General features: G+C 37.5%; 1 protein-coding gene across 2 annotated transcripts in view; it reads left to right on the plus strand.

The window, feature by feature from the left end:
- The first annotated feature begins 6 nt into the window (after positions 1 to 6).
- CAMKMT (calmodulin-lysine N-methyltransferase) overlaps positions 7 to 26,144 on the plus strand; it is a 248,813-nt gene continuing 222,675 nt past the window's right edge. For both annotated transcript variants that reach the window (XM_017744880.1, XM_017744881.1), the window contains exons 1-3: positions 7 to 121; positions 5,317 to 5,483; positions 14,332 to 14,396. In XM_017744880.1, coding sequence (XP_017600369.1) covers positions 119 to 121; positions 5,317 to 5,483; positions 14,332 to 14,396 — 235 coding nt within the window. In that variant the 5' untranslated portion in view covers positions 7 to 118. The remainder of the gene's footprint in view (positions 122 to 5,316; positions 5,484 to 14,331; positions 14,397 to 26,144) is intronic.

Genomic DNA, 26,144 nt, shown 5'->3' on the forward strand with positions numbered 1-26,144 from the left:
GACAGCGCGGGGTCTCTCCCTGCTCCTTCGGGCCGGGCTGTGCCCCAGGCCATGGTGCGGAGAATCCCGCGGGCGTACGGAGCGCTGCCCGCATCCGTGAGAAGGAGGTTGCGAGCCTATGGTGGGTCATGTAAAAGGGCTTGTAGCAGTCTTCCTGGAAAAAATGATAATAATAAAAATATATACATGTATATACGCACCCATCGCTCTCTAAAGAGAGGGGAAGTGGAGGGGCAGGCACTGGTCCCTTCTCTGTGGTGACTGGTGACAGAACTTGAGGGAATGGCCTGGAGTAGTGTCAGGGGAGGGTTAGGTTGGACATTAGAAAAATGTCCAGGGTATCTGGGCACTGGAACAGGCTCCCCAGGGAAGTGCTCACAGCACCAGCCTGACAAGAGTTGAAGCATTTGGGCAATGCTCTCAGGCACATGGTGTGACTCTTGCAGTGTCCTGTGCAAGGCCAGGAGTTGGACTCGGTGGTCCTGGTGGGTTCCTTCCAACTTGGCTTATTCTATGATTTTATGATTCTAAAGTGTGTCTTCAGTAGATCCCCAAAACTGCCTGTGGCCTGTGTTAAGGGAGGAGGACCAGCATCTTACTGGCACCCCACAGCCTGAGGGCACTTTGGGATTTTCAGGCCATAGTTTGACACCTTCCATCGATGCTGGTGGGGCTGGTTGTCGTAGCTGCTACCTCATTCTTACCCTTTGCTCCCTGCCCCCCAGACTGCCTTTCGTGGGGACCTGGGGCAAGACCCTGCTCACCTGGCATGAAAACTGCATTTTGCTGAGGGGCTGTGCCTGGAGGAGGGTGAGGAGGAAGAAGGGGCAAGCAGTGACACCTGTACTCTGGTGAACAGCAGCTTCTCAGCTGCAGCCTTCCACGCTGTTTTACACCCTTTTGGAGCAGTGAGAGGTTGGGATTCCTCTCCAGATGAGCGCAGGCATAAAGGTTTAAAAACCCTAGTCTGTTTCATTGTTACTGTTATGGGATGTGAAATTTACAGCCCTAGCTTGAGTGTTTGGTTCTGTGCAGATGGACATCTGGAGCTGCCTATGGACAGCTGTCCCTGAGAGGGTGGAGAGGTGGCGCTGGGTCTGTGGTGGCAGCTGGGTTGGAAGGGGCACCTGGCTGCAGCTGGGTCACAGAGTGGGAGGCCTGAGGATGTCAATATTGCACTTTCTGGTTTCTAAATTTGCGGTTCCTGTTCAACAAGACCAACTTTTGTTTCCAAAGCAGGAAATGTCAAAGTTACTGGTAGGAATATCAGGTTTGTCTTTGTAGGTTTCTGTTCTAGCAGACTGTGTAAGCTGCACTCTGTGGCTATGCTAGCTGTTATTGCTTCTCAACATATACTGCCTTCGGCATATTCCTGTCTCCTAAAATCATATTGTTTTCATAACAATAGAATGGGGTTGTGGAAGAGTGTGTGTAGGTATTTGGGGAGAAGGCTTCTGTTTCTTTCTCAAACTACATGTATCTGTGACCTTTTCCTCTACAGATTCCCTTGGTTTTTCCATGTTCTTCAGCTTTTCTGTTGATTTTTGTATGGTACAATGAGCAAGGATCAATTTAATCTTACTGGTACATCTGAAGTAAAAATCAGTTCTGTGCTTTATGCTACAGTGGTGCTCAGATCTATCTATGGATTGGAAGAAGGTATCAAGCTCCCTTTAAATCCATTTTTAAAGGAGCACTGTCAAAGCATTTCTTACAGTGCTTTTAAAAGTGCTTTTCATACTGCTTATAATAACGCCTTACATGAAATCAGTTCTGTGGTGTGTTTATGTATTGAATTTGCTTTCATTCAATGCACACACAAATTGATTTACTATGGTAAGGATGCTTGAGTGCATGCTCGCTGATTTAATTAAGAAAAAAAAGCCCTTTTATGAGGTATCCTATGAAGCTAGCATAAAGAATCAGGGGTTTGCATAATTACCTGTGTGTTCTTTATCAATGAAATGTTTTATGTATGTACTGAGTTTGAAGTTTGGCAATATTTTTAAACTTAGCCTGTCAGAATCAAGAAAAGTATTTTTTGCATTTAAAAAAATGCTGAGGGAAGTTACCCATTTACTGTGCATTTGTAAATGGCTGGAGTAAGTTCTCTAAGGCTATGTTTTGAGCTCTGCCAGTCTCTGTGGCTGATGGTATTACCCAGTCCATGGTTTTCAGCAGGGAAGTTAGAGAAATAGGCATGCATTAGGTTCCACCCTATATGCACGTTTGCTCCCTATTGAAAGTTTCATGGAATCTATATAAGCTTTATTTGTTTATCCTGCCTGTTAACTTCCTCTTGCTCTTCTCACACAAGTCCCAGAATCACAGATTATGCTGAGCAGGAAAGGACCCGCAAGGATCATCGAGTTCAGCTCCTGGCCCTGCACAGGACCATCCCCAAGAGTCACACCACGTGCCTGAGAGTCTCTTGCTCACCTGATAATGTACTTTAACTTCCAGAACTGAAAGATAAAAGCTAAAGTGAGGACAGGCCAATGACATTTTTTTTTCCTGAACAGAAGCACTTCTAAAACAATTTTTCCTCTGTTCCTGCACCTCTCTCTGTGAAGGGTGCCCGTGCTCCAGATCTTTTTCCATGTTTTTGTTAGTCTTGAGTTTGTAAATTGTTTACAGTTGGATAAAACAATTTGGTAAATAAATTATTTGTAAAAATAAATACTATAGTCCTATGGATGATATTTAGAGTGCAGTTACAGATTATGCTTGTGTAGAAACTTTCTTGCATGTACAAAATACCATGTTGCAGTCACTCCAGAGAACTGGCAGAGGTTTGTGGACCATGAGCTGTTATGGAATTTGCCTCTTAGTGCAACTAGGCCTAACACAAGGATATACACAGTTAAATACAGGGGATTTCAGGTGACTGCCTTTCTCCATGTTGTTTGCAGGAGATTCTTTTTTGATGAGGTTTTTTTTAAGAGATATCAACCAGTTTTAGGTTTTATAAGGAGTCCTAAACATGATCCTAATACTGTGACTAAGTACCAAGGGTGTTATAATTGAGATCTGTGATAATATTTTACCAGAATCTTTGTAGGAGACTTTTTGGTGATGAGTTAAGATAGGTTTGTCACCTTTTGTTTTTATCAGTGGATATCAGCGGATTCTATAGCAGCAACATATCTTTGTAGCTTGTTTAACACAACTGTGATCCTTTTTGGAACAGACTTGAGGAAAAAAACCCCTTTGATCCTTATGTAAAAAATACAGATTTAGATATAAATAATGTAACATACTCTCCCTTTGTGCTGTTTTCTCAGTTATACTTAGGGTTTTAAAAGATTTGACCTGCTGTTGTAATTTTCAGATCTCAGACCACTTGATTTTTGTTTGAGGCTGTGGGAGAAATGTTCTTTTGAGTATTCAAATGCTCATGAGATTTTCTGCTAATTCAGAACATGAATTTTACAGAGTGGCTATAAGATGTCTCTGTGCAACAAAAACTGAAAATAGAAAAGTGTTGCCACTGCTGGATTTTTTTTTTTCCTGTTAGTAATGGCTTGCTATTGCTTTAAAGAAGTCCCCAGACAACACACTTTTCTGAAAATTAGGTCTTGCTGCTTTTCTTTAGTTGTCAAGATAGTCCATTTTGTTTTCAGGCACACAGCTATTACATGAAGGTCTTAATTTTGCTGGTCTTTTAATTTTGTTCTCCTGCTCTGGTTTTTTTTGTGTTTTCTTTCATGTGTGTATTCTTCTCACGTGTTACGGAAGTAGTGTGGACAGCACCCAGACATTTCTAAAACTTTATGGAAAATGCCTGTGCCTTTCATATGCTGAGACCTGCTGATGAAAATAGCTCCAAAAGCAGTAAGCCTGATGCCTCAGACCTGCTGTAAGAAACCAACAGTGTAGCAAATACAATTGTTCTGCTCACATATGTAGTACTTCCAAATATCCTACAAAATAATAGGTCATGGGCCCAAATTGCAAGGCTGTTAAATGTGAGTGCATTTTCAGTTAAAGCATGTCAACACAGGTTGGATACAGCAAAAAAAATCACTGACCCGTGATTTTTTTTGTACACATCCTGTATGTAAAGCTTCTATTTCAAGTTTCATAATTCTGGAGAGCTGTTTCTCATTTGATTTATCTCTAGTTGGCAAAAACTTGTAAATTGCAGTGCTGTCCTACTCAATGGAGCTATTCCTTGTACCTCTATCAATTTATAGTGATGAGTTTATTTTCTGCTCTGGTTTTTTTTAATCCATCACTGGGGACTGCATATGCACCTTAATTTTAAAAATGCAATGGCAATTATTTATGTATTCTCTCCAATGTTAGGAGAAAGAAGTTAAATCCAGGACACCTCTCCTTCCACATCACTGCCCTAAGGAATAAGTCTTTTTGTCTGGCATGGAAATGCTGGCAGTCATCTGAGCAATGGCACAGCTCAAACCAGATGAGTGCTGGGTTTTCCTGCACAGAGGGGTTGACACCTCACTCCCTGAAGATGGTTGAGTGGAGCAGACTATGCAGGACAGAGAGCCCACGTTTTCGCTTTCCTGAACATGTGTTTTAATCATTTACAAAATGCAAACGACATTCTGTCTCTGTCTTGAATTCTTCAGTCTCTTAGCACTGAAGTTGGTGCTGTCAGAGTGTTTTGGGGCTCACCTGAAGTCTGGCTCATGTGTCAGTCCCCTTATGGGGGCCTGGGGAATTCACAGTTCTGGCGTCTGAAAGTCTGAGGCCTGGGCCAGGTAGCAATTTTCTTGACTTGGGCAACTTTGGCAGCATCTCTGCAAGTGTGTAGCAGAAGACTTGTAGGCTAGGAAGGAACACACAGCAGTGTACCAGGAGAACACCCAGCATTCAGGCACCTGAAGATCATGTTTTGGGTTTGTCATTTAAATTCTACAAGAGATACCCTTGTTGTTGTTGTTGGGGTTTTTCTCCCCCTCTATAGGGACAGTGAGTGGGACAGAAATTGCTTAGGGAGGGCACTGCTTGGGCTGTGAAACTTGGTAAAATGAGAGGACAGGGGAGAACCCAGTTTGCCCCTCTGATTTTTGCATGGGTTTGCTGGAACGTGAGTTTAAAAAGCAACTTTGTGTACTTCTAAACACAGTACATTTGCTTTACAGTTATTGAGACAAAATTCCTAACTTGTTCTCTTGACCCCTACCACCAATACCACTGTATTTTGTTCAGGCCTGACATACTTGGTTATTCATAATTGCTAGTTGATAGCATAGCCATTATGGTTTGCCTCTTCACTTAAATAGGCATGGGTTTGTTCTTTTCTTGGAAGTTTTATTGTTAATGTTTAATTCGTTTTTCATTTCAAAGGTTCTGAGGAAAAAGCACTTGAAAGATGTGCATCTCCAACAAGTATCTGTAAGAAGGTTTGCATCGTTCAATCTCTTTTCAGTAGAAGACCAGAATACAGAAGAGGAAACTGGGACCTGGGTTCAGTATAGAAGCATCTTTTATCCCAAGTACAGTGTCTCCTTAAGGTAACCATAATTTAAGTTTTAAGTACTTTCTAAGATCTTGAATAGGCCTCAGATATAAAACTCATTAGTCATTCTTCCAGTGTTCTGTCTAACTAGGGCATAGTTTACAAGTAAACTGGTAAATGTTATTTTTAGTTGTTTATTACAGTAAGCAGCCTGTCTGACTCTTTTTTCTGGTACATTCTACTGAAGTGGCAGAGCTTGAGTGAAAATACTGATGCTTGTAGCTAAAAAATAATGCAAATATGAGCATTTATGTTATATTTTAGTAGCTTTCTGTTTTGACATTCTTCAGCTGTAAAAAAGATATAAAAAAACCTGAACAGAGTTATTTATAGTCTTTATAAAAAATTTTATGACATGATATTATTAATGATCTAAAAGGGTTTTGGTAATGATCTGTATTTTATGCGGTTTTCTTCTTAGTGGTTCTTGTAAAACTCAATGATAATTTGGAAGCTGGTTTTCAAAACAAAAGGATAGAAAAATTTCTTCTTCCTACAAAATAATATATACTTAATGAAGTAATCTTTTTTATATTAGGGCAGGTCATTTGTATTAAAGAAATTGACAATAAAAAAGTCCATGCACAAACAAACCCACAGAAACCTGACTTACCCCCCAAAAAACCCTCTGAAGGAATGAAAGTGAATTCTCAGTAGCTTTCTTTATAACTCCCATTCATTGCTATGTTTGTGGGATTTTGGTTTTGTTTTTCTTTTCGTTTCTCTTGCTTTGGTCTTCTTTTCCGTGTTCTGTTTTCCGTGTGTGTGTCTACTATACTTGGTTTGCCTCAGCAGGTTTGCTACAGTAACTTAAGAATCCCTGAATTGATACTTGTTCTGCAGCTTCTACTTAGCTCTCTGAAGGTGGAGGATTTTGCATTCTCTGCACAGTGGAAGATGTTCTGGAGAGCCCAAATCAAAAAGTGCATTTTTGTTTACCTGGGACTTTAAATTAAGGTCAATCTTAGAAATTAATATCTAACACAAACAAGTGGCCATCGTTAAACTGCAAAATTTTTGCAAGGTTTTAAAATGAACCAATGAGGAAAAACCAAACCATACTAAAGGAGCCCCACAACACTGCATGCAGATAATTTTAAATTTGCATCTGGATATAAAATCAAGAACAAAATTCTTTAGAGCTTTATAAAGTTTTAATTTTCCATTTTCCAAGCTTATGCTCATTGATGTTAAAAGGGTTCAAAAGGAAACTTTTCCATTGGAAAACTGCTATTTTTAATAGGAGTAGGTGCAGTGTTTTTCCATGTATAGGCTTTTCCTGTAAACCACCAGCAAATGCTGTGGACTAATTCAAACACTGACAGTCAACATAATGCCTTTGTGCAGTGTCCCTATTCCTTGTTTCTAGGTCTTCAGAGGCACATGGGGGTAGGAAACACAAGGTGTCTAGGGAGTATTTGGGCTGAACAAGGCTGCAGTCCCTTACAGTGCAGCACTGAACTCTAGTTCACTGCCATGGGTTGCAACACTGTCACTTACTTGATTTACTTGCTCTGGAGTTTTAAGGTAGGAGATGAGCTAAGGTTCACCTGTGCTGGTAGTACAAAAGCCAAGGGAATGTCAGACTGATCCTGCTCTGACATTTGATAGTTGTGTACTTCTGTTTCCACCACTTTCTATGCCAACATTTTATTTGGTATTATTTGCCTAATAGTAGTTTCACTGATTATAGGACACAGCTGAACTATAGCCTATGAACAAGCATGTTTATTTATGCATTATTTTATTATGTTTCTTTAATCTTGTTCAGTGGAAATGTATAGTTTCTGTGCTGGAGTAGGCTCACACTGCCTTTCAAAAATTGAATATTGAAGAGAATAGGGACATTGTCTTCTGGTGGGGATATTTATTTTATGTTTTCCCTGCATTTTGTTTCTTTCCAAAAGATATTCAGTGACCTCTCAAAATGGTAATCACTGATCATTTTAGGAATAATGATCAGAACTTGCTTAGTCTTACACTTCTGTATTAAAATGTTTTCTCCACTCTGAGGCAGTGACAATAGATAGAGTATACTTATTACTTCAGAATATTGCAGGAGGTGAAGAAGGGAAGGAGAAAATACCGTGTTTTTTTGCCAGGAACAAAGTATAAATAGACTGCAACAAAATCAACTTTACCATGAGTCCGTGTTGAATGAAGTCTCTTCCCTGGTTTTGCAGAAGCAGTAATTTAGGGGATAACATAACATTTAACATACATAACAGAGCAACAGTTCTTCGTGCTGAAACTTACATATCTAGAAGATAAGAAATCTTGGAGTAAGTGTTCTTGGATCTTTGAGAACTGACCATGTGTTGGAAACTTAAGGATTCTCTGTATGTCTGACAGTCTTCCCTTGGTTCTTCTCCGTCCACTGACAAAATATTATTTATAACAATATTAAACAGCAGAAACAACTTTAGCAAGTTAACAAGAGCATATTATTAACAATAACTTCAGTCAGGTACATCCTGAACAGCATGCATGAATAGGAGAGCCTTTTTATATCTTTTTATCAGGAAAAAAAATGTTGCTATGGCCCCTCTAAAATCTTGACAAAAGTGCTTTTGAATTTCCATCTACATTAGTTTTCCTTATGCATTAACATCTTCTTGGAAAAGCTCATTGCGTATGTTCGATGTTAAAAGGGTTGTCAGCTAATATCTTGACAAGGCTAAATACTTAAGAAAGTTCATAAGGTTGTTAGTGGCTTTTGGCAAAGAGTATAAAGGTCAAGCTATATCAGTTCAAGGGCTATCAAAACTGATCAAATTGTATATTCAGATATGCTATGACCTAGCTGGAATTACTGCTCCAGAGGGGCTTGGTTCCAGTTTGTCAGGCAAATAGAAGCTTTTGTAGGAACTACTAGTCATGTGCATGCTTTTCTGAATTTTGTTGTTTTTGCTATTTCTCTAAGTAAACTCAGGCTGGATTCACATCTCAGAAAGAAGAGCTTCTGCCATGTTTTTCTGTTGCTAGTTTATTTTTTCACATCATTCTTAATAACAAATCTTCCAAAGCAGAAAGTCAGAAGCCCCAATATACGACAGTTTTCAGCTTAAAAATTTTAAGCTAAATTCAGGTGCCATTTTGAATAGATGCTTGAAGTGAAACATCATTGACTCATTTAAAAAATTCCCATAACTCTTCTGGTTAAACAGTGATCTCCAGTGTGCTTAAGAAAATGTAGGTTCATAACACACGGTGGAAAGTGGTCTCTTGAGCTTTGTTTAGTTACTAAGTTGCTTTACAGTAGCTCTGGGGTATCAAAAGGAGTGTCTGATGAGTGTGGGGTTTTGTTAGCAGTGAAAGTGTGTCAAAATGATACTTCTTGTGTTAGAATCCAAAACCTCATTTGATTAGTGTAGTCTCATCTGGATTTGTATTGTACTTGATGTTCCTACACACTACATCCTTGTCTTGATGATGTTAATTGAGCTTTAGCTTTCCTGACCTGAATCCTGGATGCTCAGACAATTTCTGTGTGTTCCTCACGGGCTACTTGACTTTGCTTCCACACTCTGTAGGTTTCTTTTTTGTGTTTGAATTTGTCCAGGAGCATCTTGTTCATCCACATAGGCCTCCTGGCTTTCTTGTCTGACTTCCTCTCGGTCAGGATGCATTGCTCCAGAGGTGATCCTTGGATATTAACCACTTTCTTGGGCCCCTCTTCCATCCAGGACTTTATCCCATTGTGTTCTACCAAACAGATCCCTGAAGAGGCCAAAGTCCGCTCTCCAGAAGTCCAGGGTAGCAAGCTTGTTGTGCACCCTTCTTGCTGCACCGAGGATCTCAAACTCCGCCATTTCATGGTCATGGCTGCCAAGGCTTCCTTGGACATTCACATTTCCCACCAGCCCCTCCTTGTTGGAGAGAACAGGGTCCAGCATAACACCTCTCTTTGTTGGTGCCTCTTGAAAAAAGAAGCATTTCAGGAACCTCCAGAAATTTTTATGCCCTGGTGTGTTGTCCCTCCAGCAGATATTAGGGTGTTTGAAGCTCCCCATGAAGACCAGGGCTTGTGAATGCATGGCTGCTCCTCTCTCTGTCTGTAGAGGCTTCATCTACTTGGTCTTCCTGTAGCAAACCCCCAGTATAATGTCAGCAGTCCCTGCCCTCCCTTTAATCCTGACCCATAAGCTCAGCTGGCTCCTCGTCCATCCCCAGGGGAGCTCCAAGCACACCAGCTTAACATAGACAGCACCACTGTTTCCACATCTCCCCTGTGTTTTTATTCATAGAACTTTCAGGTGTATTTGTTGGCTTTTTTCAAGTTCTATTTAACTGTGGCAGTATTTCACTTTGATGTTAAAATATTATGCATGTGCTGAATATGTATTTTCTTAGGGATAGAAGACATATGGTAAGTAAATAGAACAGTTTAAAAATATTTATTTAATACTGCCTTTCTAAATCCTTCTATTCTTAGTCAGGAATGTGGTTTTAATTTTGAATTTTGTACTAATAGTTTTAGCAATGAAGTGATTATAGATCATAAAGATGCAGTGTCTCGTTGTGGAGATGGTGCCTGCCTTTTAGACAGGAACATTATTCTTTTATTTGAGTTAGAAAAGGAGCAATCAATATCTGCAAATGTTCTATTTCAGGATATGGATTTGCTTTTAAATGGTAGTCTCATTTTACGAAAACAGTGAAGAAATAAGTTATTTCTGTGGTAAAATATTTTCCATTGATCAGTCATTTGCTGTTTCAAATACTAAAGTGCAGAACTGAAAAGAACAATGTCAGCAGTTTACTGGAAGGGTTAAATCTTTGTAAAAGGAGTTAAGTGTACTGTGCAAGATGTCATGTCTTTATTCTGAATATGAATGAACCTTTAGATAAAAATATGACAGAAACTATTAGATGATTCTAGACCTATGGTTTAGAAATGAGGGGCATGCACAGACACTACTTGTATGTGGCAAGTAGTGTGTTAGAAGATGATATAGGACTGAATTCCATTGGCCATTCCTCTTGTATATTTCTGCTAATAACATTTTGAATTTTTCATGGCTTTTTATTTTAGGGATAGAGATCAAAAAAAATGAAGTGGATTTCAAGGAATATTGCCTACTTCTTATAGACAATTTATGTGGATATGACAAATTGCTTTCTTCTTTTATTTCATGCTAAGAGACAGTGTGTGAATTTAGCAGCATAAAGGGTTGGCCCCAGGAACTGGAAATGGAGGAAAGAGATGAAAAGTGATTTGGCAACATAATTCTTTTGTTCACTGATCAATCTATGATTGTTCCATCATATTGCCCAAGATGTGTGTATTTGTAAAAAGAATTGTAGTCAAAGAAGCTTTGTTTTGGTTTCTTGCTGTATTAAGCTGTGATCTAGAACTGGAGTGAAAGAGAACTTGACTTGTTTTGCTGTACTCTGGCCCAGAAAGGACATCTGATCAGATAGCAATGTTTGCAGATAACTCTGAGGTTCTTAGTGGACCACAGTGGCAATTGGTGGTGATATTCACCAAGCCTGTTTGTAAAGTACCCTTAACAGAAACATTTTACCACTATCCCATCTTTCATTTTTCACAAATATACTTCTGTGTGTAGGTTAATAGTGTATGGAGATGTGCTGTGTTTGGTTTTTTCCCTTTTCAATATTACATGGAAATGTATTCTATCTTAGTTTTTGTAGATTTTTGAAGTGTATACAGGCATGTACTTACTTGTATTATTTTTTGTCGCTCAGTATAAGAATGAAATAAAAGAAAAGAAGGAACTTACTTTTGTTTCATTATGGCTTATGAAAAGCATACCTTAATAGGGACCTACTGAAGGGTGTTGTTTTTTTTTTTTTGTACTATCCATAGCTATTTTTATATACAGGTAAAAGTCTGCCATTTGTGTTACCTGAATTGGAGAGGAAGGAGCATTGATATATTTAAAGATTGATCTCACTCTCTCTGACTTCATCCTAAGTTGATTTATTTGTAGTCCAGAATAAGGAATTCTGCTTTGCTTTGTATCAGGAGAAACATGAGTTGAATTAGTTTATTGTTCATAGATTTGTCTTCTATTACTCACTGCCTCAGCCACAGAATTTTTTGCGTATTGTACCTTGAAGACTTATTATAAGAACATGGTGAATCAGATTAACCATGCCAGCCTGAAATTCACTTTTCCCATGATGCTTACTTGTGCTCATTTGAAGTACTTTGTTGATCTCAGCCATCAGAGCTTTGAACTTCTTTGAAGTTCTTTGAACTGTATGACATCCATGACATGTTCTAAAGCACCGAATACTAATGTTCTTCTGCATTTTGAGATCTCTGTAGAAATTTATGGGAATTTAAGGGCTGGGGTTTAATCCCAAGTTTCTGTGATTCCTTTCCTTGACTTTCATAATTCAGTGCACGTGACACTTAAGACTCTACGTGTTTGTCAGCTGCACTGTGGAAAGCTGTGATTGTGACAGGCATTCATGGAAACCAGATGTGATGTATCTTGGCAGTTTTCTGTGGGTTTGGTGATGGAGGAGCAGCTGATGGGATGGGACAGTGAAGCAGCAGCTGTTTCGGAACTGCTGAGGATGTATGTGCAGAGCAGTGGATCCCAGACTAGAAGCTCTGTTTTTTAGGTGCAGGACTGAGTAGCACAATATTTGTGGCAGAATTTGGGGTTAGAGAATACCTGTATGTACATGTGCATGTAACTTTTATTCTGTGACTAAAGCCTGTTATGGAAAAGAGTTGGGGAATAGCTGGTGCAGAGTCTGTCTGCAGGCTCCATAAGTACAGATCTCCAAATGGAGAAACATGGCTATTGCTGTTTGGAAATGTGTTTTCCTGAGCTCTCCCTTTCACAAGTAGATCAGCTCTTGGCATGTTGCTTTCCTCAGTCCTAAAACTTTCTCAATAAGAGATTATGCTCAATTCCTCAATTTTTGGTTTCCACAAATTTTAAGCAGTTTTGGCCAGTGCTATGGTTTTATCATTTCTCCTTTTTGTGTTTGCCTACCTTTTGACCCTTAAGTATGTAAATTGTATTATTTTCTAAACCAGGACACTTCACTTCTGTTTTCCTCTCTTCATTCTGTTGAACTCCTGGTATTAAATTATTAAATTTTTCATCCTTAGCTTTGTTTGCTTCACTTGGAGAGTTACATGATAACCTTTAGATATGAACTATGTACATAAAGAAATTGGGGGCGGGGGGGAAGAAACCAAAACATGTTATCCCAAGACTATCCTGCATGCCAACAGAGATTAAAATATTTCTTTACTTCCTCAGCATCTCCCTTCCCCCATCTTACATTCAATTAGAGATGAGACATTCACAGCTGTTCGAGAGCCCCCAACAGCCCCAGACACATGCAGAGTTACAGAGTTTGTAGGGTTCTGAGGAGTCAGCAGGGGAGAGTTTAAAGTGCAGCTCTGTGGTTGGCAGAACTACCAATCCTATCTCCTTTCTTGTCACTTCCCTTGCACTAACTCTGTTGCGTTGGTTGTCCAATTGGATAGAAAACAAACTTGCAAAAAAGAAGTACATTAAAAATCCACATGATCCATCAGCATTCTTGTAGACTTCCACTGCAAAGAAGGAATGTAATTTTGGTTTGTTTTTATGTAGCTGGGAGAAGAGCATTAATGTCCAGTTGAATCTTTTGTAATATCTCTCATATATTTATTTGTCCCTGCCAATGTGCTCAGTTCAGTTTGTTAACTTGATTTCCATTTGATTTTCATTTTTTAAAGAATTTGTCTAGTTGCTGCTTGGTGCTTCTCAAAAGTTAACATGTTAATGTTTCTTTATATAATGCTTATGCTTATCAGAAGCTATAAATAGTGGGTTTTTCACAATAAATATACAATTTCTAGCTTGCAAAAAGATTGAATTTTTTTTTCCATTCTTGAAGCAATCTTCCTTCAGGAAAGAACAGCTGAGAGAATGAGAACTAATTTTGTAGGCGCTAAAATTCTTTGATTTATTGTTTTTTCTTTTCAGTGTTTCAAATCAGTGTGTTCCCAAACAGCCTTATAAGATACATTTGAAATCTGATATTATAAGATACATTTGAAACATTATTAAAACCCTTTCTAGATTTTCTTCAATGCATTTGCAAAACAGCTATGTAATCTGATTGTTCTAAAGTGTAAGACTAATATTTTGTTCATTTTGGGCTTAGATTAGTTTGGAATATTTAAAACAAGATTAAATGCTTTTTTATGTGTGTGTCACTGCACATTTAAAGGCAAATCTTAGGTAAATTTTATTCAATTTTGGTGCTTATTCTTTCTGCTGCTGTCAGTGTTTTGCTCACTGCATTCTAAAATTTGCAGTTGATGTATGAAATTTAGGTAATGAATTTATTATCCCCACTTTTGAATGTTTATTTCATATGGGTTATGCAAATGTAAAACCAAAGAAAATGCAGTTCACTGAACACATTAATCAGTTTCATCATTCGCATTAATTTAATTAAGTGTTCTTGATTTTGTGGGAGAAAATAGGAATGTGCATACAGCTGCTGTTCAAAAATACTCTTTGGGTTTTCTCTTTTAAAGAAATTGCTTTACCAAAGTTCCCCCTTTCATCTATGTGACTTCCACAACTAAATAAAAATTGATGCTTCTTGGAAACGTTTTCCTCTTGATAGTAGATTCTGAGAAACACATTCCTCCTGATCCATGGATTTCTGTGCTGGGACTTTGGTGTTGTCCCCTTGTTTTCCCCCTGGTGGCTACAGTAGTACCTGTTTGCTACTTCACTGTGAAATGGGCTGGTGAGAAGTGCATGCATACAGTAAATCTCTTTTTTGAAGATGGGGATTTTTGGGATGGTTTATGTGTCAGTAAAGTCACTATTTATGTTTTCTTCCAGATTTCACAATGGCCTCTTAAATGTTAAAGACGTTCTTACAAGTTTTGACAACACAGGGAATGTCTGTAAGTCACTGTTTATCTAAATACAGTACTGTTGGTAGAAGTCTAACTGTACCAATATAAAACACGTCTGTATGAGCCCTCAATAACCATTCCATTTCACTGGGAAACCCCATTACTATGGTCAGAGGTACCGTAGCATTACAGATTTATGTAGCACAGCTGTTTGTGTTGGATACACCCTTACGTCCTCCCAGTGCAGGTTAGTTTTGGTTCTGTGGCTGTGGTGGGAACATTAGAGTAACTGGACTGGATTGAGCAAAACATTAGTTTAGCCCATTGATTTGTGTTGGCCAGTGGCCAGCAGTGGCTGTGTGAGGAACAGCAATGCAGGAACATGGGTAGCAATCAGGGATAATTCTAGCTTGGAGAGGACAAACTTGAACCACAGAAACACAAAAGAAAGCACTCAGTCAAGTTGTGAAATTCCTCCCTACAGAATTTGGATCCTAAATCCTAAACCCTACAGGTTTGGATCCTAAAACATGAAATAAATTCAAGAGGCAAAGGGGAAAGAATTGTGCAGCAAAAATTCACTGTGGCTATTAAATATAAAGCCACCACTTACGGCTTAGGAAGTGCTGGGTGTTAGGAGAGTTAATGGGGCAGTAGGATGATATGTTTGTCCTGATCTTTCACTCTTGTCTAAGCATCAGTTACTGGCTGCATTAACCTGAGGCAAGATGAGCTCTAAGTGGGCCATCAATGTCTGACCCAGTATGGCTCTGCTTCAGTATACTTATTAATAAAATTATCTGTGCTATTAATGGAATTGAATTATAAAATTGTGGTAGACCATGGAAACAAAGCTGAGCAAAAGTATTGAAACATTTTTGATGTGATGAGTAATTACTATTCTATAATTAACATTTAGAGATACACATATAATTCGTTTGGTTATTTTGCCTTATCTTTCATGTTGGTTGGTTTGTTTTCGAACAAGCAAACTGATAAAGTTGGTAAAGTTTGCCAGATGTTCAAGAAATATGCACGTATTTCCTCCTCCTTATCAAGCCAAAGATATAGAAACTGTTCTGATAGATAACATGTTTTATCTCAAAATTCCAGTCCTAGTATTCCAATATGTTTCAATAAACATTAGTTCATTATATAACAACTTAAGCATTTATTTTTAACAGCAGAGAAAATACTTTGTGTGTGCATGTTTGTGTCTGAAAGTGCTTCAGGTAATGAATCAGGACAGTGTAATATGGTAACAGGATTTCTTGCTCTTTGTTCTTTGTGTGGGTACTGCGATTGTGCTCAATCTACACAGATTTCCTTGTTAACACAAATAGTTTACTCTGCTATAGTTTTCCTATGCTTTCCTGTTGATAGATGTGCTGTCAGCTCTTCTGTTAACTTTTTACAGGGTTTCAGCTACTCTTTTATTGATTGCAGATGCTAGAACAAGACTTACCCTCTAACAGGCACACCACCAGTGCTAACACAGGAGTAATAAGACATCTGTAGTTCTTCTCACTGTTTCTCTGTTTATACAAAGATTCACATTTGTCCTTTTGGATTCAGAATTGCTTTGAGGGTTCATGCTGTGCTATTATATATAGCATTCGCCAAGTCATTTCCAGATTCACTGCTTCCCCATTTTTAAATGTCTTTGTCTGCAAGTGTCTGTCTGTATTGATCTACATATTACTGATTTATGCCTGTTTTACTATGCACTCTAGATTACACTCTATTAGGGTAACTGTAAAATTATTATCTTCTGGCAGCATGCAGTACTGGCTTGGGGTGTAATAATCACACTTTTTTGGTACCACCTGTATGGAATAAATGTTCTCAGTATTCAAGCCAGAGTAACTATGGGTGTGTCACATCATCATAGTAAAGTTCCCCCAACTGTGTGTGACCCAACTGCTCTATTTGGGTCATACCTGACAGAATTTCTGCACACTCCCATTATCCCTTAATTTGAACTGGCTCTTTCTTTGATCTTTTCCTGTGTATTTCTTGACTCTCTTTGTGTTAACCCACTGTGGTTCAGTTCAGTTCAGTTCACTGTGGAAATGATGGGGGTGTTGTGTTGCCTCCTTTTACACCCAGAGGTAACTACTGTTGTATTTCTTAAATTAGGTTGATTGTTTTTTGCAATTGCTGTAGTGTTCTACAAGAACTTTTTATTATCAAATCATAATCTACTCTAAAAATAACCCCAGATATTTCTGAAATGATCATTGACAGTATCGTATTATTTCTCCTAATACTAATGGAGCTAGTCAGAACTGAATGTGCTGTCACAGCAGTGTGCTCTGTGAGGGGGATGTACTGAAGAATTACAGAGTTCAGTGTTCTTTTGGGACACACTGCATAGCCAGCATTTATTTACTGGCCACTAAACTTCACTTAAACGACTTGGACTGAGTTACCAGAAAAGAGGGGAATGTCACAGCGTGCTGTGTGTTTGTTTTGGCTGCCATACTGAATATTTATCAGCAAGATTAGTGTTTGTTCTAGAAATTATTAGATTATGAAATAACTTTGTATTAAACAGATTAGCTTTTGTAAAAACTGTATTTTGTTTTTAAACATAATACGTAGTTTCAAATAACATGATTTGTGTAGTTTTGGGGGGGGGGAGTTTTTGTTTCTTCTAGTAAGTACTTTTTGTTGAAACAAGCTCTTTCAGGGAGTGTTTCTATGGTCTTTCTGTTTTACATTTTGATCTTTGTGCTTACGGTCTTTGACAGCCACATCACTGTACACCATCAAAAGAAAAGTGGTAGAGCAGACTCCAGGTAATACCACTGTCTCTATACTCCCAGTAGGTATCAACTCAGTACAAGATGTGCCACTAGCTGGCAGCATTATATAAAATATCAATAAGCAGCTTTTGAGGAATACTTGTGACTGCTTCTAAAAGTTCTGCCTTACACCAGAAAGATTTCAGGATAGAAGTGGAGCCAACTGCAGTAGCTGTCAATGGTGTATTGCAGGGTCCCAACTGTTAACTCTGAAAATTGCCTCTGCACAATGGCTCGTTCAAACTTTGTATACCTACACTTGTATTCTGTCTTTTTCTAAAAGATTTCTGGAGATGCATTTACGCTGTAGGATTGCCACTGTGAATGAAAATTCACACTACAAGTTGCAACGAGTTTTCACTTTCTCAGAAAAATGTGGAAGTTTTTTTCTCTCTGCTCATCCTTTCTGGGAGAGTGGTTTCCACATGAAAACTCTAAATGAATTCTACACACAGACAGGATACAGTGCTAAATGCACCTCATTCAGCTTTAATTCTGTGCGTAAACAGGAGGCAGGGAAAAGAGGACTGGAATGAAGGAAAGGATCAGTCTGTTCGTTTTAGACAACAATATGCCATCTGTTAAAAAGAGGGTACAACCTGACACCATCTCTAGTCCTGAGGTAGTCCTTTAAAAGAACTGATGGATCCCAGGCAGAAGGTTTGATGGTGGCATTGTGAGATAGCATCAGGTGGCCCCCAGAACCACATGCCATGCTCAACCTGGCAGAAGAAATCTCCCAAAAATTAAGGAAAATTCTGCAAGGATGAGCTTTTGAGAGTGTCTCATTCCCTTGCCTTTCCAAGTGAGAGAAGGCAATTACAAATGAAGTGCTTATATGACTATATCCCTGAAGTAATCATTGCAGATTATGTAAGCATTTAGATTTAGTGAAATGATCAGGGGGCAAAATATAAACCTGTTTACTATTTTCCCCTACTCTAAGCAAGCTACAGCCTGTGTAAAGGAGAATTTTAAGAAGTATTTTCATATTTTAAGAAATATTTTCATATTTTCATCTATTATGTTTTCATCTGCTGTTACCACAGAAACACGATATTGCAGAATGCTCAAGTAGTATAAAGTTGAAAATATACTGTATGTAATAGCAAAACGTTTTCCTGTAAACTGCACATGGCATTAGTTAATAATGTAACCATTTTCAAGAAACAACATGTTCAACACATATATTCATTTTATTTTCTCTTTGGCTGAGTGTACAATTGTATGTTTTAGAACTAAAAGAGCAGCAGAGGGTGCTACAGTTACAGAGCTACCCAGGCACACACTCCAAAATTGTTGCTCCTGCAGGCAAGCGGATCCTGGAAACACTTAAGCTTTTCATTTGGAATAGAGGTAAACAGGGTAGTTTTAAATTCTGTTGCCTTTGTTTATAGAGGAAAACAGGTCATCTATGGGAAATCCAGGAAAAGTAGAATTACATACTCACTTTTTTCTTGATTTTTTTTAATAGTTTAATTGGTGGAAAATGTTGCCTAATTTCATGAAAACATAGTGTCTGGAAATAGCTACTGTTACAAAATGCTCAACGTCTTTAGAACTGTTTTTGTTAATGCTAATTTTACATTTAAGAGTCCCAGTCTCTGCAACAAGTTTTTTTTGAAAAATTTGTTCTTTGTTTGGGGATGTTTTATTATATGTTTCCCAAATAAATAAGCTAGCTAAATTGAAGAATATTTTTGCCCTTCATATAATATTTTTCATGAAAATAACATGAGAGAAGGATTTTTACTTAAATTTCAAGTTAACATCGAGGTTTTGGGGAAGCACAAATCAAGGGGGAAACAAAGAAATAAATTATTTTTCTCCTTTTAGTTTTCACTCCTTTTTTTCAGTTTATACTTACTCAAAACTGCTAATTATACAACTTAAAAAAATGTACTTAAGAAAAATGTTTTTAAAATCTACTTTAAAACAAAGAACCTTTTCTTCTTTCCTCCATTCTCTCAAATAACTAAAGCAAGAGGTATATCTTCTTTCTGGTAGTATATGAGGATGGGTTTAGAGAGCTGCTTGTTTCTTCAGAGCTCTCACTGTGTGCCTCAGATGTCTGAGCTCCTCAATGGAGATGTGATGGCAGCTACTGAATGATCATGCTTGGAAGGATAGATGCCATAAAGTTACCTGGGGAAAATCACCAGATGACATCCCTTATGGCAGCTGTATTTCATGTAATGTTCCCTAGAATCAACCAGGGAGCAGAGTGCAGTTTTTAGGTGCTGCTGTGGAAGTTTCCCATGTTGTTTTGAGTAAGCATCTGGTTATCAGTGGTGAAAAGCCTGCCAGCTGGAATATGCTTCCTGCCTCTCCGTGCCTCAGTTGGTATTCTCACCTGAAGAAACTGCCACCCGTTGTCCTCTGAGCCTTCTCTCATTCCTCTGGTGTGGCAGTTTGAAATTATTTACAGTGTCAGAACCTCAGAGCCCCTTGAAAGTCTTCAACAAAAAATAAATTGTCTGGAAGAGTGTTAGAATAGCAACGATACGTGTCGTTTTGAATGAAATATTGTATTTATGATACCTACAATTTACTATTCACTATGCAGCTTCCTTTTAAATAAAACATTTCATGATCAGGGTTAAGAAAAACCAGCTGTTTCCTCCCTGCCTCCTCCATCCAATTCACTTCAATGATTCAGTTTACAGCATCATACCAAGCAGTCACATTGACATAACCGACATAAGACGTATGGAATGGAGCAGAAAATAAGTATATGGAGAGAAGCAGGCACCTTTTAAATGACTCTTCCTACCAGAATTGTTTTTATGGGATTGTTCTCTGATGGAACATCAGTGATTTGTCTGTTTTAAGTACTGTCCTGAAATATTTGGCTTTTCCCCACTCACTAAAATCTTCTGTTTATCAGGAACCTGTGTGTGAGAAGAGGAATCATAACTGTGGTCAGGGATCCCTTTCCTCTGAAGTACTTTTTTCCTGCTATATATTCCAAACATTATCTGTCTTTGGGCCTCTACTTTCAAGCATGGCACCAGCTTAGAGAAGTGGGAGGTGAAGAAGCCCATTTGAGTGCTTCTGAGTACCCTCTTTCTTCCTGGGTCAGATTGAAGTTTTTGTAGTTCTGTTCTCCTGTTCAGGTTATTCCGATGAGAACCTTTTGGTAAAAATATGTGAATCTCTTAGAGCAACTGCAGTTACTTTTCTGTGTTGCTGAGCAGTGTTTTGTACCTTGGCACTCTGATTAGCTACATTTTGGCATCATCTGTTGTCTTAATCTTTAAAAAGTAGTTGGCATAAGTAGGTTTCCAAGTGTACTACTTGTGCTAATCTTTCACAACATGAAGTATTTTTGAAAGTATTCCATGTATTCTAAATGGATTACCACAAGAAATTGGATCTTATGATTTACTTTAATTAAAATTTTGAAGATGCAGTATTACACCTTACATTAAGTTGGTAGGAGAAGAGTATGAATGATTCTAATTAATTTCATGGATTTTACTTTTGCTTTAGATAACTTATCTTAGTCACCTCTTTAACTGAGATAGGGCAGGATAACAAAGGTAAGCATCCCTTTAAGATGTGCTATCTAATTAATTCAGCTTAGTCTTTTAATACATTTTAGAATTTTCTCTAAAAATATTTCAAGTTTGAGCGTAATTGAAATAAATAATTTCAAATGAGTTTGATGTGCTGTAGGTTGTTGCCATTTGTGTAGAACTTGCATGTTTCTTTGTAATCATTCTTTTTGTTTTCATAATTCCTTTTACTTGCCATGTTCTAGCCATGCTTTCAGTGCTGCTTTTCACATCCTGGGTATGTCCCTTCTGTTTGACACCGTCATGTGTTGTTGCTGGTGGTTTCTGACATGCACATCAGACAGGGCATTTCTCTGTATTGTAGTATAGTCTCATCAGTGTCTGGAGTGTGGAGGTAGCAAGGGGAGTCCTTGTTCTTTGTTTTCTCTATACAAATGCAGCTGAAATGTTATGCATAATTTGAACCTTGTTTTGGTTTTGTTTCAGGTTTGGTTTAGAGAATTTTTCAAAAGTTGCACTATATTTAATTTTAAAAAATCATATTCAAATGGGTCAATTCATGTCTTCTTTTGAAAATGTCACAGTGAAAGGTTTCAATTTAATTCAGCACCAATTCCTAAAATAGTATTCACAAAAAACTACTTTGAGTAAAATATTTCTGGAAATGAGAATTTGAAACCTTTGGTGAATAATATATCCATTTGAAACGTTTTGTCTGATGATGGTTCTGACTGAAAAGTATGATGAAAACTAATCTACATAGCAGTGACCAGACAAAAATCCAGTGTAGAACTAGTGTTCATGTACTTAGCTTGATAAATTAAATGCTGTTATTGTGAGTATGGTACAGTTTAATAAAATTATATTGGGTTCAAGCTATTCTTTAAAAAATATGTGTAATAATATGGAAAGAGGTGAATAAGGCATTATTTCAGAAATATAAAGAACTAATTTTTGGTAAACCTAGTGGATTAAAAGAGCCTCCTATACAAATGGTTTGGTAAGTAGAAAACGTGTGAGGAATAACTGCAAGTTTGTTGTAATTATTGGAGTCCAGCCTTGTGGTATTTAATTAAGACTGCAGCCCACCTGCAAAAGGTTTTAGTGACTATCCCATAAACAATGATTTGGAACATACTGGTTCTAGAAATGGTGATTTCACATCTACTCTCCTTACTGGTAGAATTATTTCCTCATACCTAATGGTAGCCTTTTTTTACTAAGGCTTAAACTGGTTATTGGTTTGGTCCTTGGCAAAACTGAAATTTTCTTTTGCAATAGCTTTTTAGGTATATTAATTCATCACATGGCCTTGCCTATATGTTCTTTTCTTTATGTCCAGCAAGCCAAATTCAATCATGTTTTCTTAAGCTACAGTTTTTGCTACGCTCTGACTTTTCTTTAGACTCGATACATCTGGTTTGTTTCTTTCTTGAAGAGTGTTTGTCAAATCTGAGCATAGTATTCCAGTCAAGACTTCTATAATGCTAAGTAACTCAGGAGATTCTGTGTTTTACAGCCTGTAATCCCAATATTGAATTTTCCTTTTACAATAGCATGACAAGTCAACAGGTCATGTTGAGCTGTTGACTTGCCATAAAATCCTGGTCCTCTTCAGAAGGAATCAGTTATTCCTAATTGTGTATTTATGTAGCAGATTATTCTTACCCAATTTCAATACCTGGTGCTTGTCCCTGTTGAATGCTTTCCTGTTTCCAGACTTCTCCCAGTTCATTGCTTTTTTCCTTTGAAGCCTGTCTTTCAACTTACTGAACTTCTAAAATTGATAAATTGCTGGTGTAATAGGCATGTTCCTTCAGATGATCAGTGAAAACATTGAACATAGCACAGTCTGGTGTAGGCATTTATGGAAACTCCACCTGTTAAATTCACCTGCTTTTACAGCAAACCGTTGAGAATTATTCCCATTATTCTCCATAGTCAGTTTTCTTGATCAGCTCTTCACCCATCTTAACCAAATTTTATTTAGACTGTTTCTTATGAAATTGTCAAAAGACTTTCTAAAGTTTTCATACAACACATCTACTGCTTCTGCCCTATAAACAAGCCTCTTATCTTGTTGCTCTGGTGAATGGTTTTTTAAAATTAAAATCTGTAATTTATTTTTTATTGTTATACTTTATCATGGAATATGCAACAAAAGAATGAAAAACATGAATCTCTTTCAAGTTTTTAATTATGTGAAGATGAGGGAGAGGTTGAATTGAATGAAATGTTATACTTAATTACAGAATGCATAGTTGTCTTATGCACTGTAAGTCACCTGATGATTCTCTGCCTTACAATTTCGTTCATTTTCTGAAGGCTGTTATTTTAATAATTTATACTGAAGATATATCCAAACTAAGCTTCTATGCATAGTTCTGTCTTGTAGCTCTTTGGTGTCCTGAAGGACAGCTGCAGCTGCTCTGAGCTATGTACTGGTTTTGTGACATGTTTGGTAATCTAGCGAAAATTAGTATAGGACTGTAAAAGCCATCTACCCTAATACCCTTTATTTCCCATCTCCCTTCTTTTAGTAAGTGTGACAGAAAGTGAAATAATGCAAGGTTTTGGGGTTTTTAAAATTATTATTTTGTTTGGGGCTTTTTTGGTAATTTGGTAGTACTCAAATGAATTTAAGCCTCTTGCACTGGAGAAATAGAATCCTGTAGATAATATTCAGGACTAAAAAGAATGCAATTTGATCCCATTATACCTTTTGAGATCAACTCCTTGTCTATTGTATTTATTGTAAAACTGTGACCTGTGCTTTGTGCATTAAATTTACTTCTCATCCATGCTAGTACTGGTTGAAAGTGTGTTTCACTATCTGAGGGGTTTTTTTTCCAATTAATTTTTAGATTTCCCTTTATACTTAGGCCAATTCCAATATTTTAAGGCAGTGTTTGTTGTCACATTTGAATGTGTGGTTTATGTCAGCTCAGAAGATAATACTGTAGTCCCCAAAGCACTCTTTTTATTATTAACTAATCCATGCAATATCACCTTTGTGAAATAAATATTAGATCCATTTCAGAGGTAGGAATTCTCATAAGTCTATTTTTGTTACAGAGCTGTTCATGGTTAGAAGTGGGAGGCAGAACCAAGCCATCTTACAGTGGTGGTATGCAGAAGACCACCTGACTTCTAACCTCTCCAACATACAGGTTTATTGCAAGATCTTTGTTAAGTTTGCAGTGTTCTATTTTCAGGAGTGCCTTCTCATTTTAAATGCCACCCATTTGGGCTGTCAAAATTGAAGGACTTAGAGCTGTGTCAGAAAAGAGACTTGGGCATTGCTGAACTGAACTTCAGATGCTCTGACAATAAAATTTAGTCCTCCTTCAGGTAAGGAGGCCTTTCTACACACGTAGTGGTGTGGTCTGGAATTCACCCCAGCTGGTAATGTGAGACCTGTATGTCATTAACTCTTCCTCTCTTTGGAGTTTCAGTTCCTAACTTGATGCATTCACCATATTAAATCCTTCCCTTTATTCAGATGCTTCAGCTGTGCCTGTCAAAATGTATAGAAGGTGTGACTTTTTTTGGTTTGTTTAACCTTCTATGAGGTAGCTGCAGATTTTATGTAGAATTTATGTGGTTTCAGACACGAGTCTGATGGTTATAACACTCACAAGGTGGTTTCATGAAAGTAGGGGCAGTCAGCACACCTGAGTTAGAAAACAGAATGGGCTCAGAGCTTTTGTGTGCTCACTTACTGGAGCTCCTTTGGCCAGTAAGACATGTATTACTAAATGTATTGGGTAATCCCTCATGACAGTGCGTCAGGAAAAAACCCCACTGTAATCTGCCAGTAAGTATGAATTTAGAGTGTGAAGACAGTAGCATGCTTCACCATAAGCTTATACATAGTTACATAAAATTTACCTATGCACACAGCTAAAACACTGTACAATCTTAAGCCATTTTACAGATCAGCACCTTAATATAAATTCTGTCAGGCTAAAAATACTGGAATGTCTTCATAATAAAACATAGTAGGACAAAGCAGCTTGTATACAGGGTCCTTATTTTTGCTGTATTTTGGTTCTCATTTTTAAATTGTTGCAATTCGAAGCAATTTGTAGGTTTACTTACTATTTAATTGGACATTCCCAAAGTAGAAAATATTATTTCCTTTTGTTTGTGTGTTTAAAGACTCTGCTAAAAATGAACTTAGCCAGATAACAGGGGGTTTTATTACTAGTAAGAATTAATTTGATAATTTTGTCCACAACCATAATCTGCTTTTAAAATAATGCATTATATTTTCTGTGGAAAACTAACCAATATAAATTCCCTATGAGAAAGGGATGTCCAGCTGCACCTCCTGTGGGAGAGGCTTACTTACTGGCAGCTGAATCTGAGCCCATTTTGTGATTATTTAATAGGTAAAAGGAACAGAGGAAGATTCTTAATCTTAGATTGTCTCAGAAAATATATTTATGTAGGTGGGTTTTGGGGGGTTTTGATTGGACTAGTGCAGTTATTTATTAAACAGCAGTGGACTGTCAGTATTTATGTACTGTAATGTTTCTCCCTTTGCCAGCTGAGACTTGCAGGCATTGCTTTCAAATGTACATCTGTGAGAAAGTTTTGAAACCAAAAGTCAACTATTTATATAAAATAACTCTTATCAGGGCAGAGGATTAATTATATTGATTAATAACAAGGACTGTGTTTGCTGCATCTGGTTTTAGATTAATAATACTAATAATAATAATAATATTTGAAAAAGGTTGAAAATTCATGAGTCTAAGGTACAAACCAAAGCTTGTGTTCAGTATTTTTCTTTTTTGTTTTTTCTTGATAGGACATTTGTCACTTTCTTGAGCTGTATTTAAATTTCATAAAACACAGTTTTTATTGTTTTTCCAAGAAACTCTGGCATATAGCCATCAAGTTAAAGGACTTATGAAGGTTTAAAAACAAATGCATGCAGCAATTTAATTATTCTTTGTTGTACGTAGGCACACTCCTGAGGAATTTTGTAACTTTTCTCATAAAGAAGCAGACTTTTTACTTACCATAAAGTTGAGCATTAAAATGTGAACAGCTTTGTAAGCCTTGACTTAAAAGTAATTACATCTAAATGGTAGTAATAGCAAAAGTCTACAATGGTTTTAAGCTGCCTTTTTGAGCTACTCAGAAAGGCAGTAGGACCCCCAAAATGCTTAAAAGATACACAGGAATAAAATGGTCATACAGGTTTGGTGTTTCAAAAGGAGATCTCTGTATTTTTTAAATGGAGAGTAAAATATATTGCCCTAGAATATACGTATTTCAAAGAAATAAAAACAAACAGGTATCTACTATGACACTAGAATCACATGAATCAAAGCAGGGATGGACAGCTTTCGGGAGCTCTCCAAATAATGCCTTCTAATTGTTTGCTCAGATAAAATTCTTGTTGACTTATTTTCCTTGTTTTCAAAGCACTGGTTGAAAAGGAAGTATTTATTCTTCCC

This window comes from Corvus brachyrhynchos, unplaced genomic scaffold (genome assembly GCF_000691975.1).
Source record: "Corvus brachyrhynchos isolate BGI_N302 unplaced genomic scaffold, ASM69197v1 scaffold258, whole genome shotgun sequence".
NCBI classification, from domain to species: domain Eukaryota; kingdom Metazoa; phylum Chordata; class Aves; order Passeriformes; family Corvidae; genus Corvus; species Corvus brachyrhynchos.